Here is a 14,409-nt window from a genome sequence, read left to right on the forward strand (position 1 = left end):
ATCTCTTAAAGAAAACTAATTATGTGATTCAAACTAGTAATGCTAATATTAATTTTATTTATTTATTTATTTTAGTCAGATTCTGGAGAAGTAAATAGAAACACAGAACTGAAGAAACTTCAGATTTTTGGGGCTGGACCCAAAGTTGTGGGCCTGGCAGTAGGAGCAAAAGATAAAGAAGGTAAAATCTGTTACTGGTATGAAAGGATGTGCAGTGGCATGGTTGTCAAAAGGCTCAAGTGATATTTGAATTTCACTCTGTACTGGGAATTCTTAACATTTGTAAACTTGCTACATGGTATGTAGGTAGACTGGCTTTTTTTTTTTTTTTTTTGGTGGTAGAACTATTAAACGTAATATGTAAGGAACAAATATCACACTGCATTTTTGGACTTTTAGAAGAATTATCTGTCCTTCTCCATATCCAGGATACAACATGGAAATTTAGTGTCTAAAAGGTAGTTTAGTTTCACTAATGACTAAGTTACTGCTTGCCATGTAGTGCTCTCAAAGTAGTTGTGGTTTGTTTGTTTGTTTGTTTTCCTTTTTTTTAAGAGATAGAGTTTCCCTGTGTAGCTGTGGCTGTCGTCAACTCGCTTTATAGACTAGACTGGCCTCGAACTCACAGAGATCTGCCTTCCTCTGCCTCCCAAGTGTTGGTAGTACAGGCATGCACTATCATGCCCAGCTCCTGGCTGTTTTTTTGTTTTGTTTTGTTTTGTTTTTTAAAGATTTCTTTATTATATATACAGTGCTCTGCCTGCATGTACACCTGCACGCCAGAAGAGGGCATCAGATCACATTATAGATGGTTGTGAGCCACCATGTGGTTGCTGGGAATTGAACTCAGCCTCTGGAAGAGCAGTCAGTGCTCTTAACCTTGGAGCTATCTCTCCAGCTCCTGGCTGTTATTTTTAAAGTAAAGGGATTCTCAGACTTCTAGTGTGAAAACATACTGAGAAGAGGTAAACTTTTAAACTCTGACCATCATTTTAATGCTTTAAATAATTTGTCCTTTTTATGTTATACCATTGAAATAATTCTTTAAGGAACCTAATTTAGCGTCATATTAGAAAATTTCCTGAGTAGAATTCCTGATGTAGCAATCACGTTGCACTATTCTTACATACTTCGGTTTTTTGTTTTGTTTTGTTTTTTTGGTTTTTCAAGACAAGGTTTCTCTGTGTAGCCTTGGCTGTCCTGGACTCACTTTGTAGACCAGGCTGTCCTCGAACTCACAGCAATCCTCCTGCCTCTTCCTCCCGAGTGCTGGGATTAAAGGCATGTGTCACCACGCCTGGCTTTACTTCAGTTTTTTTAGACAGAGTTTCTCTGTGTAATAGACTTGGCTGTCCTAGAACTCTCTTTGTAGACCAGGCTGGCCTTGAACTCACAGAGATGCACCTGCCTCTGCCCCCGAGTGCTGGGATTAAAGGGATGCACCACCACACCCAGCTCTCTTCTATACATGTTAACTTAAAAAATTATTTTCATGAAGAAGAGGCTGCACATACTTGACTCTAATAATCTAATGAACTATTAAGATCACATATCACTCTGGTTTTTTTTTTTTTTTTTTTTTTTTTTTTTTTTTTTTTTTTTTTGGTTTTTCGAGACAGGGTTTCTCTGTGTAGCCCTGGCCATCCTGGACTCACTTTGTAGACCAGGCTGGCCTTGAACTCACAGTGATCCGCCTGCCTCTGCCTCCCAAGTGCTGGGATTAAAGGCGTGCGCCACCACGCCCGGCTATCACTCTGTGTTTATGAGATGGGTATTTGTGAGTTGAACTGTAGGGGATCCGATAATATTGTTCTACTCTCAAAACTTGTTTGCTATATAATTCCGGCTATTCAGAAGGCTAAGACAGAACATAGGTTTGAGGCATGGCTGGACTAGAGTAAATTTCTCACCAATCTGGGCAGTTTGGAGAAACAAAATAGCATTAAAGAAGGCTAGAGATATAGGTCAGTAGTATTTTGCCTATACAAAATCAGTCGGGTGGCCGGGCATGGTGTCGCACGCCTTTAATCCCAGCACTCGGAAGGCAGAGACAGGTGGATCACTGTGAGTTCGAGGCCAGCCTGGTGTATAAAGCAAGTCCAGGACAGCCAAGGCTACACAGAGCGACCCTGTCTCAAAAAAAAAAAATCAGTCTGGTATTACAAAAATGAAAAAAGAACAACACACAACCAGTGTGATAATACTTATCAGACATGTTTTTTAAAATTACCCTTTTAAGAATAAGTCCTGGGGCTGGAGAGATAGCTCAGAGATTAAGAACACTTTCTGTTCTTCAGAAGGTTCTGAGTCCAATTCTCAGCAACCATATGGTGGCTCAGAACTATCTAGAATGAGATTTAGTGCCCTCTTGATGTTCAAGTCTTAAAAAAAAAAAAGAATTAAGTATCTCAGACAGACATTGTGAGACCCTTTTTCCAAAATTAAATGAATAAATAAATCTTTCAACTTTTGTTCTGATTTGCTGGTTACTTTTCTTTATTCTTTTTGGCAACCCTCCTGTTTTGCCTCACAAGTCTGAGATTACAGATGTGAGCCACCATGCGGGTGTTTTGTGATGTGGTTTCACTGTGTAGCTGTGGCTATCCTATAAATTGCTATGTAAACCAGTCTGGTCTCAAACGCAAATATATCTGCCTGCCTTTCCTCCTGAGTGTTGACATTAAAGGTATGCACAACCATTCCTGATCTTTTGCCATCCCTACAGTTATTGTTTTCCATGTAGTCATCTTAAAGAAAAAGCTGTAACTACCTTAAGAGCCCCTCTAAAGCATACATATAGACAGAACGTAGTAAGTACTGCATACAGGCAGCATTGAAGGATTTAACTCCCTGGATTTGTCTAGATTAGAATCCCAAATCTGCTATATAGTGACTGTGATCTTGAAGAAGTTATCTGATTTCTCTGTACCTTAGGTTCTTATCTTCAGCTGCAGACAATAACAGTCTACCTCATAGTGTCGTAAGACTTTAATTTAAATAATTTAAAATAGTTTGTTGTCTGTAGTAATCGCTCAACTTCAGCTTTTACTTTCATTGTATAACTTTTTATTTCAAGATGAGGTCACCCGAAGACGAAAAGTTACCAACAGGTCAGACTCATTTAACATGCAAATGAGACAACGGAAAGGAACTCTCTCTGTTAACTTTGTAAGTGCTTTGGGATTTGTCAGGAGGGAAAGAATTTATTTTTTATTCTGGTGTTTCTTAATATATGGTGTTAGATTAGCTCACTTGACTAGAAGGCATGGTGGAAAAGCTCAGCTTGTAGCTTTGGTTTATGTAATGTTAACTTTGCTTTGTCTTGTGTACACTCCCCTAAATAATATGCGTGTGGGAACTGAGTTAGAGAAGTCAATATAAATCTTTATAGTTAGCCATTTATACCTTGAGGTTCTATTTCCACTGATTCAACTAAATACAGATTGGAAATGTTTTTGTTTGTTTGTTTGTTTTGTTTTTCCAGATAGGGTTTCTCTGTTACACAGAGCCCTGGCTGTCTTCGACTCACTCTAGATCAGGCTGGCCTCGAACTCAAGGCAGTCCACCTGCCTCTGCCTCTGCCTCCCAAGTGCTGGACTTAAAGGTGTGTGCCACTATACCCGGCTCAGACTGAAGACTTAAGAAAAATTGTTTCTGGAGCTGGAGAAGTGCACAGTGGTTAATGCACTGGGTGCCCTTCCACTATCTGTAATTCTAGTTGCAGGGGATCTGATGACTTCTTGTGTCCTTTGGCTTCTGAGAGCACCAGGCATGCACATGGTACACAGCAAAGAAAAACAAAAGAAAACAAAACAACAACAACAACAAAAAAACGAAAAACAAACCCTCCATACACATTTAAAAAATTACTACTGTGCTGAGCAGTACAGAGTTGTTTTGGTTTTTGTTTTTAAATGAGGTAGGTTCTGGCTATATAGGCCAGGGTGGCCTAGAGCTCAGAGTGAAGCCTAAGTGGCCTTAGGCGTGAGGTAATTCTGGCTTAACCTCTTGTGCTGGGATTACAGGCATGCATCAGCAAACAAGCCCACCATACATCAACCCTTTATTTTGACATTATTTACTAAAGAATGTAGTGTGGCCTTTTGGCTTTTTTAAGGTAGGGTTTATCTGTGTAACAGCCCTGGAGCTCTCTGTAGGCCAGGCTGGCCTTGAAACTAACAGAAATCAGCCTGCCTCTGTCTCCTGAGTCCTAGAATTAAAGGGCTTAGTGTGGCAGTTTCTAAAGCAATTACATAGTATAAGTAATCTGTAGATTACTTGCTCTGAGTGAGGATATGTATAGAACATAGACAAATATTATGCCATTTTATTTTATATAAAGAATATAAATACCCATGGGTTTTGGTATCTACTTGGGTAGGTACTGTGGTTGGATCCTGGAACCAAACACTCGTGAATTTCTTTTTCTTTTAAATTTATTTATTATGTATACATTGTACATTAGATCACTTACAGATGGTTGTGAGCCACCATGTAGTTCCTGGGATTGAACTCAGGACCTCTGGGAAAGCACTTAGTGCTCTTCACCGCTGAGCCATCTCTCCAGCCCCAACACTCGCAGATTTCAAGGATTTAAACAATTTTACATTTTTATTTGTTTATTTATTTTCATGTGCATTGGTGTTTTGCCTGCATGCAAGTCTGTGTAAAAATGTTGGATCTCAGCCCGGCATGGTGACCCACACCTTTAATCCCAGCACTCGGGAGGCAGAGGCAGGTGTATCACTGTGAGTTTGAGGCCAGCCTGGTCTACAAAGTGAATGTAGGACAGCCCAGGCTACACAGAACCAAAAAAAAAAAGTTGGATCTCCTGGAACTGGAGTTACAGATAGTTGTGAGCTGCCATGTGAGTGCTGGGAATTGAATTTGGGTCTTCTGGAAGAGCAGCCAGTGCTCTAGATCACTGGGCAGTCTCTCCAGCGTCTTCCAAGGATTCTTAAAAATCATTAAGGAGCGGTATTTGATAGTTCTCAGTACTCTGTATTATAGTATTTGTATGTGGAATGAATGAATGATGCTTTTGAAGTATAAATTTACTTTTCCATACCCTTGGTTATAGTGCTTTTGATTCTGGTACCTTCTTATATTTTTGCTAATTTGCCTATAGAAGTTCTGGGGAAAACTGTTTGAAATAGATATTTTTAGGATTAAGCTATGTTTAATTATTAGTGTACGTTGTTTTATTTATGTTAAGGAGTAGTTCATGGGAAAAATACTTTATATTATAGAAAATATACTTATTTTTACTTACCTTCTTTCATAGGTTGATCTCTATGTTTGTATGTTTTGTGGCCGGGGAAACAATGAGGATAAATTGCTTTTGTGTGATGGATGTGATGACAGCTATCATACATTTTGTCTGCTTCCACCACTACCTGATGTGCCCAAAGGAGACTGGAGGTGTCCTAAGTGTGTTGCTGAGGTACGAACTTAACCTTATGGGTCCATTTAAAACTAAAGACAGTAATTCATGCATGCAATATAAACTCGTTCCTAAAAGCTTGTCCTGGTCTCGTTTATAATTGTTGAAAAATCTCTAGGATTTTAAAAAGCTATTTTGAATGGATGTGTAATAACCGTATTTGCTGCAGCTTGTCTTAATTTTTTTTTTCTTTCTCTGACTATTGGTTAATTTTATTTTAGTTGAATGAGACATTTTTTGGGGGGTGGGTATTGAAGACAGGGCTTCTCTGTGTAATAGCCCAGGCTGTCCTAGACTCACTTTGTGGTCTAGGCTGGCCTTGAACTCACAGTGTACTGCCTACCTCTGCCTAATGAGTGCTGAGATTAAAGGCGTGTGCCCCACATCTTTTTCTTATTCTCTGTCTCTCTCTTTTCTTTTTCTTTTTTTTTGAGATAGGATTTCTCCGTGTTAGCCTTGGCTATCCTGGACTCACTGTGTAGACCAGGCTGGCCTTAAACTAACAGAGATCTGCCTGCCTCTGCCTCCCAGAGTGCTGGGATTAAAGGCGTGCCTGGTGTTAAACGAAGCTTTGTATAGATGGGCTTTTGGAAATAATCATTTTGAAAAACAGGATTTTTTTTCCCCCTCTTTGAGACAAGGTCTTATATTGTGTCCCAATCTGCCTTTGAACTCAGTGGAACCCTCTTGCCTCATCCTCCCTATTTATTTTGCTAGAATAAAAATTAAGGTGACATATAGAGGTTTTCTTTTTTTGTGAGTGTGTTTTGCCTGCGTTTATATTTTTATACCACATGCATGTTTGATACCTGTGGAGGCCAAAAGAAGAGATCACATCTACTATTAGTTACTTTGTTATTGCTGTGAGAAAACATTATGGCTAAGGGAACTTGTTGAAGAAAGTTAACTGTAGACTTGATACCAGATGGATAAGAGTCTGTTATGGCCAAGATACACAGCAAAGCAGCAGGCATAGCTACAGGAGCAGAAAGCTGAGTATTCACACTCTGAACCATAATTTCAAGAAAATAGAATGAACTAAAGGACACAAGTGTTTACACTCTAAAAAGCCTGCCTCCAGTGACACATTTCTGTCAAGAAGAGCATACTTTCTAAACCTTCCCAGACCAAGCATTCAGATGCCTGAGAGTATGGGGAGTGGTACAGACCATCACAGATTCCCTGACCTGGGGTTAGATGTAGTTTTTGGGAAATAAACCCAGGTCCTCTGAAAGAGCAGCTGGTGCTCTTAACAGCTGAGGCATTTCTCCAGCTCCTATGGATGATTTTTAAATTAAATTTAGAATTAGACATGTCACTCTAAAATTTGAGATTTATCCATCTATTATAAATAGATGATGCTTTTTAGCTGTCCAAATGTGACTTGATAGTACTTTTTTTTGTTTTTGGTTTTTTATTCTACTTTTATTTTTAATCTTTCTTTTTTTCTTCATTCTGTCTCCTTCCTTCCCTTTCTTCTTTTTCCTTGACAAGATTTTCTATGTAGTCCTAGGCTGACCTGGACTGCTTTGTAGACCAGGCTGCCCTCAAACTCAGAGGTCTGTCTGCCTCTGCCTCCCAAGTGCTGGGAGTATAGGGGCGCACCACCATGCCCAGCCTGGCCTTTTAATTACTACTTGCTTTCTGCTAAAAGACTTAGAAGTATTTGAATTTCTGGTGATGGTAGTATGGAGAAACCATTCACCCAGCCTAATAGTCCCATGGATAGTCTACAACACAGGCCTTTCTTTCCTCTGAGTATTTATTTACTTCCTCTTAGAACTTGTCTTGGTGGCAGAACATAATACTAGCCCCAGTACCTAAGGCAGTCTCAATACCTTAGAAGAATTAACATGGAGTGAGATTCTGGTTTCAAGCAATAATATGTTGTAAATAACTGATACTTGTTTTGCTGTATAAGGGTGATTATATTTGTTTCAGCTAGAGAAATGATTAAGAAAAGCCATATTTGAGGCATTTACTTGTTGTATGGATAGATATCGAACCTAGGACCTGATAGCATGATTCCATTGAGTTACCATCCATTTTTCTTTATATCTGAAGAGTTTAATGCTTTCTTTTTCAGTTTCAGTGAGCTTACCCTTAGATATCTTTTTCTTTCCCAGGAATGTAACAAACCTCGAGAAGCCTTTGGATTTGAGCAAGCTGTAAGAGAATACACACTTCAAAGCTTTGGAGAGATGGCCGATAATTTTAAGTCTGATTATTTCAATATGCCAGTCCATGTGAGTAGCTATCATTTAGCTTGATTTGTAGAGAAGCAAAGATTTTTTTTCTGTCAAGTTTTATTAGAAATCAGGAACAATAAAAAAAAAAAAAAAGCTAGAGAATACCAAATCTCAAAACTGAGGACCTGTTAATTTCTTTTTCTTTTCTTTCTTTCTTTTTTTAAAATTTATTTCTTTTTTATTTATTCAGTATTCTGCTTGCATGTCAGAAGAGACCACCAGATCTCATTATAGATGGTTGTGAGCCACCGTGTGGTTGCTGGCGATTGAACTCAGGACCTTTGGGAGAACAGACAGTGCTCTTAACCTCTGAGCCATCTCTCCAGCCTGGGACCTGTTAATTTCACTCTTTTGTTTTTTTGTTGTTTTTGAAATGAGGTCTCACTGTGTAGCCTTGGCTGGCCTGGAACTCAGAGATCCACTTGCCTCTGCTGAGATCAAAGGCGTGCCCCACTACAACCTGTATGAAAAAATCTTAAAGTTCAAATTTTAGTTATGTTTAGCTTTTCCCTATGCTCAATGGAGAGATATGGGAATTGATTCTGTTCTAGGAAATGGGATGATTTGTTTGTTTTTAGTTATGTTTTTGTTCAGTTGGTCTGTGTATTATGTTTAAGAGGATTATAGTTAAAATGAGTTAGTTATTATCTTTGGCTTTTTGTTTTGTTTTGTTTTTGGAATAGATGGTTCCTACAGAACTAGTAGAAAAGGAATTCTGGCGGCTAGTAAGCAGCATTGAAGAAGATGTCATTGTAGAGTATGGTGCTGATATTTCTTCAAAAGATTTTGGAAGTGGATTCCCGATAAAGGATGGTCAGAGAAAGATGTTGCCAGAAGAAGAGGTGTGTATACTGTTATGTAAACTACGTAAAATGTTACGTAAACTCAGAAGCTGATACTGCGTTTCACAGTAAACTTTCTCTAATCCTAAGGGACCATGCCAGTGTAAAATATGAAATAGGTAGCATTTAGGCAACATAAATAATCTTTAATTTTATGAACAATGCTTATGAAATGGCCATGGGTGTCCATGCCTATAATCCCAAGGCTTTGGAAACAGAGGTAGGAGAGTTATGTGTAGTTCAGCTTGAGCTGTATATTGAGACTGTCATGAACAAATCATATTCAATATTCTTTTGTTTCTTGTATTCTGAGACAGGGTTTCTCTGTGTAGCCTTGGCTGTCCTAGACTAACTTTGTAGACCAGGCTGGCCTTGAACTCACAGAGATCCGTCTGCCTCTGCCTCTGCCTCCTAAGTGCTGGGATTAAAGGTGTGCGCCACCATGCCCGGCTTCAATATTTCTTTAATAATTATTTTATCAGGGGCTGGAGAGATGGCTCAGAGGTTAAGAGAACTAACTGACTGCCCCTTCAGATGTCCCGTGTTCAATTCCCAGCAACCACATGATGGCTCACAACTATCTATAATATGATCTAAAGCCCTCTTCTGGTCTGTGGGTGTACATGCAGGCAGAGTACTATATACATAATAATAAATGCATAAATCTTAAAAAATTATTTTATCTCTAAATTTTAAAACTAATTTAGTTAAAATTGTAATCCATTTTGAAAGTTGTTTGTTAAAAAATTTATTATACTCTTGATGCAGAGGCAGGCAGATGTTTCTGGGGCCAGCCTGATCTACCAAGTTCCGGGAAAAAAAAAAAACAAAACAAACAACAGTTTTGTTTCATATATGTGTGTGTCCAGCCTGATCTACCAAGTTCCGGGGGAAAAAAAAAAAAAAAAAAACAAACAACAGTTTTGTTTCATATATGTGTGTGTCACACAGGCTGGAGGATCGTTTGGGGTACTAAAAGGGCAATTTATGAGAGCCTGTTCTCTTTTCTATAGAGTGAGTCTTAGGGATCTAACTTAGGTTGTCAGGTTTAGCAGCAGGTACCTTTTCTCATGCAGCCACGTCACTGGCCCTAGTTCAAAGGTTTTGCCTAGCTCTTTCTGTTCCACAAGAAAGTGGGCTGGAGAGATGACTGGGTGGTTAAGAATACTTGTTCCAGCCAGGCATGGTGGCACACACCTTTAATCCCAGCTCTTGGGAGGCAGAAGCAAGACAGATCGCTGTGAGTTCGAGGCCAGCCTGGTCTACAAAGCTGGTTCAGGACAGCCAAGGCTACACAGAGAGACGCTGTCTCGAAAAACCAAAAAAAAAAAAAAAAAAAAAAGAAGAAGAAGAAGAAGAAGAAGAATACTTGTTTCAGCTGGTGCAGTGGCGCATGCCTGTAATCCCAGCACTGGGGAAGCAGAGGCAGGCAGATCTCTGTGAGTTCAAGATTAGCCTTGTCTACAAAGAGAGTCCAGGACAGCCATGGAAACCCTGTCTACACAAATCAAAAACAAAAAGAGAAACTCTTCCAGATATCCAGGATTCTCTTCTGGCCTCTGAGGGTACACATGCATACATGCAGGCACACTTACAGTAAGTAAAATCTATTAAGTTTGATGTATGCAGCTGGGTACTTGTTGGACACTCATAAATCTACTTGGAATGCTGAGCAAAGAGAATTGCTTGCACCTACAAGTTTGTGTCCACCTTGGTAATATAGTAAGAGACCATTTTATTAAAAAAGAAAGTTTTTTTTTATTTTTCTTTTTAGTTTTTTCGAGACAGGGTTTCTCTGTGTAGCCTTGGCCATCCTGGACTCACTTTGTAGACCAGGCTGGCCTCGAACTCACAGCGATCCACCTGCCTCTGCCTCCTGAGTGCTGGGATTAAAGGCTTGCGCCACCACCGCCCACCTCTTATTTGTAATTTCTAAAATAAGTTTTCTTCAAGTGCTGGCTAGGTAGAGTTTCTTGTATGCTTTTGAGATCTTTGCCCTGTAAAGATGCACAAAGCTAAGTTGAGTTGATCTTTTTTTCCCCCTTTTTACTTGTTACCTTTTCTATTTCTTTATTGCTATCAGTAATTTGTTTGTTGGTCTGTTGAGACACGGTTCTCTGTGTATCCTTGGCTGTCCTGGACTCACTTTGTAGACCAGGCTGGCCTCAAACTCACAGAGATCCACCTGCCTCTGCCTCCCCAGTGGTGGGATTAAAGGCGTGGGCCACCACATGCGGGGCTTGTTGGAAATAATTTAAGCATTTTGCCTTAATTAGGAAGAAGCAAGTAATTAAGGACTAGGGAAATGGCTCAAGTATGCTCAGTATATGCCTATAATTCCACACTGGTGGAGACCGCGCCGTCCCTGGACTTGTTGGCCAGACAGCATAGGCAGGTTCAGTAAGTAAGCTTCTCTCAAGAGGTACGGTGGTGTAGAGTGTGGTGGTGCATGCCTTAATCCCAGCATTCAGGCTAGAGGGTTTTATGAGTTCAGAGCAAGCCTGGTCTATACAGCAAGACCTAGGACTACATAACTCTGCTTCAAAGATACACACACACGCACACGCACGCACACCCTACGTGCGTGCGTGCATACATACATGCCAATGAATTTGAAAAGTGTGGGTGACTTTCAATTTTAGATCAGTGATTCTCAACGTGTGGGTCACAACCCCTTGGGGGGGTTCAAATGGTCACCTAAGGCTATTAGAAAATATAGATATTTACATGATAATTAATAACACTAGGAAAAGTACAGTTATGAAGTAGCAAGAAAAGTAATTTTACGGGCTTCCCCCCCCCCCCCCCAAAGGAAAGGGTTTCTCTGTGTAACAGCTCTGGCTGTCCTGGAACTCGCACTGTAGTCCAATCTGTCCTCGAACTCATAGAGATCTGCCTGCCTGCCTGCCTCTGCCTCCCAAATGCTGGGATTAAAGGTGTGTGCGACCAGTGCCCAGCACAGTTACCAACTTTCTGTTGCAGGTTTTATTCCTCTATTCGGTTAGTGTTCCTCTGGAAATTTCATACTTGTGCAAAGTAAAAAAGACAAATAATGTGTTGGAATCTTTAGGAAAATGTTTAAACATTGTGGATCCTCTAGTATCCAGTTTGAGAAGTGCTCTGCAAAAAAGTGATAAGTACTGAAACATATGCCCATTTTCTTCACCCATAGAAGTGCCTGTATTAACACTGACAATACCTTTTACATTCTGTTTCTAGAAACTCGGGATTTTCATATTTTTTAAGTTCATCTATAAAATAAGCTGCTTTGTTAGTCTTAAATTTTATCCAGTTTTTCCTGATGTATATCTCCTGAAGGGAGAGGATATAATTATTTTCTGCATAATACCAACTTAACATAGTACTGTAAATTAAGAATTATGTATCTTGTCAATGTCTAGCACTGTGCTCTTGCTAAATACTGTGATGATCATTCTGGAAAGTTATTGCCTTTTTAGAAAGATTCTCATTTAGCACTTGTAAACTCTGATTTTTTAACTTTTTTTTTCTTCTTTTATAGGAATATGCACTTTCTGGTTGGAATTTGAATAACATGCCTGTTCTGGAGCAGTCTGTTCTTGCACACATTAATGTGGACATTTCTGGTATGAAGGTGCCATGGCTCTATGTGGGAATGTGTTTTTCCTCTTTTTGCTGGCATATTGAAGATCACTGGAGTTATTCCATTAACTACTTGCATTGGTATGTCCACACTTGTTACAGCGTATGTACTTGGGTTTTGGTTTTTTGTTTGTTTGTTTATTTGTTTGTGTTTTGGTGGCAAAGCAGGGAGTGATATTAGGAATTAAATCCAGGATGTCATATGTGCCAAGTACTTGGTCTACCAATGAGCTATCTCCTCGGCTCTGATTTTTTTTTTTAAACCATTGTTTAATTTTTAATTTTTTGAGATAAGCTAGCCTCAAACTTCTGTGTAGTTCACCTTGAGCTGCTGGATCTCCTGACTATAGTACTACCAGAGTGCTAGAATTATAGGCATGTTCACCACGCTAGGCCTGGTTACTTATTTTTTAAGATGGAATAATATTAGCTGATATATTAGGGAGAACTGACTTTAAAAGTACTTTTTACATAAAAGCAAAATAGTGTATTGAAATGGAGAGGGGAGCTGTTTCGGACCAACTTCTCTTTCAAAATATGTGTAATAACTAGATCCTAGAGTAGGTTCTTTTGGTTTGTGTTTCGAAATGTTATTTGTTATTTTTTATTTTATGTGTATGGGTGTTTTACTTGTATGTATGTCTATGGGCCACGTGTGTTCTGTGCCACAGAGGCCAAAAGAAGGCAGGCACCAGATTTTCTGGAACTAGAGTTACAGTTTTGAGGAGCCATGCAGCTTCGGGGAATTGAAATCAGATAAGAGTTCAGATAGAGTGGCCAGTACTCTTAACCACTGAGCCATCTTTCTAGCCCCAAGTTTTAAATTGTGTAGTATATGTGAAAATACTTAATGATGACTTTTATTTTGCAAAGTGAGGGATTAAAAGACCTTGTTCGTAGTAGCATTAAAGTTCTGAGGTATATCCTCAGTCTAATTTTGACATACATTTTAAATTTATATCTTATGTATATATGTAGGTGTGTGGGTGTGTCTGAGTGTGTGTGTGTATGCCACATGTGTGTATGAGCCTTTAGAGGCCAAAAGTGGGTATCAGATTACCTGGACTAGGAGTTTTGTGTGTTTGTGAGCTGCAGGTAGGTGCTAGGAACTGAACCTGGTCCACAGAAAGAACAATAAGTGGTCTTAGCCACCAAGCCATTCCATTCCTCAAGCTTTGAAGTATCTTGAAGGTAAAATGGGGTATGTAAGATAGCTAAGAGATTTGATTTGGCATTTGAAACTTGAAGCAATTTTTCATTTTTATAACATTTCCTCTAAAAATGCCTAAGGTGCATTAAATAAATTCATTTGCTACATTTTTTGTTTTGTTTTGTTTGTTTGCCCCCCCCCCCTTTGCTGATTTTTTTTTTTTTTTTTTTTTTTGATTTGGACTCAAAGATTTTTCATTCACTTACCAAGTTCCTTATGTAATATGAATACTATTTTAAATGGGTGCCTTTGTTTTTCCTTCATTTTTAATAACTAGTTAAAAGTAAGTGAAGGTTGGAGATACAGCTCAGAGGTTAAGGGCACTGGATGTTCTTCCAATCCTGAGTTCAATTCCCAGCAACCACATGGTGCCTCACAATCATCTATAATGAGATCTGGTGCCCTCTTCTGGTGGGCAGGCACACATGCAGGCAGAATATTATAGACATAATAAATAAATAAATCTTAAAAAAAAAAAAAAGTAGGTGAAATTGAAATTTTACTACCTCAGTTGGAGTAGCCATATTTCAAGTGCTTTATGGTCATATGTGATTAGGAGCTATTTGATTTACTAGCACAAACAAAATATATTTTTAAAAATACTACCTTTTAAAGATTTATTTTATTCTATTTATGTGTATATATATGAGCCTCTCTGTGTGTCTCTCCTCTTTTCTCTCTCTTTCTCCCTCTCTCTCCCGCTCTCGCTCTCTCACTCTTTCGCCCTCACTCTCTCTGTGTCTACCCCACATAAGTACAGGTTCCTGAAGAGACCAGAAGAGGGCATTAGATCCCCAGAACTGAAGTTACAGGCAGTTGTGAGCTACCCTATGTAGGTGCTGGGAATTGAGCCTGTGTATTCTTGCAGAACCAGCAGCTCTCTTAACTGCTGAGCTATCTCTCCAGGATCCAGCTCAGTTATTTTTTATCACTACAGTGAATCCTATAGGGCTCAAGGAGTAGCTCTCATCTAGAGGTTTCTGAATTATAAGAATTAGGAAATGCAACTATTTTGTAAATAGTTTGATTAATTGAATTCATTTC

General features: G+C 39.1%; 1 protein-coding gene across 1 annotated transcript in view; it reads left to right on the forward strand.

The window, feature by feature from the left end:
- Kdm5a (lysine demethylase 5A) overlaps positions 1-14,409 on the forward strand; it is a 78,323-nt gene that overhangs the window by 15,992 nt on the left and 47,922 nt on the right. Inside the window, 6 exon segments of the mRNA XM_051155258.1 lie at positions 76-181; positions 3,077-3,168; positions 5,285-5,443; positions 7,570-7,689; positions 8,376-8,534; positions 12,055-12,236. Of these exon segments, the coding sequence (XP_051011215.1) occupies positions 76-181; positions 3,077-3,168; positions 5,285-5,443; positions 7,570-7,689; positions 8,376-8,534; positions 12,055-12,236 (818 nt within the window).

The sequence above is a fragment of the Acomys russatus genome, chromosome 13 (assembly GCF_903995435.1).
Source record: "Acomys russatus chromosome 13, mAcoRus1.1, whole genome shotgun sequence".
In the NCBI taxonomy this organism is placed as follows: domain Eukaryota; kingdom Metazoa; phylum Chordata; class Mammalia; order Rodentia; family Muridae; genus Acomys; species Acomys russatus.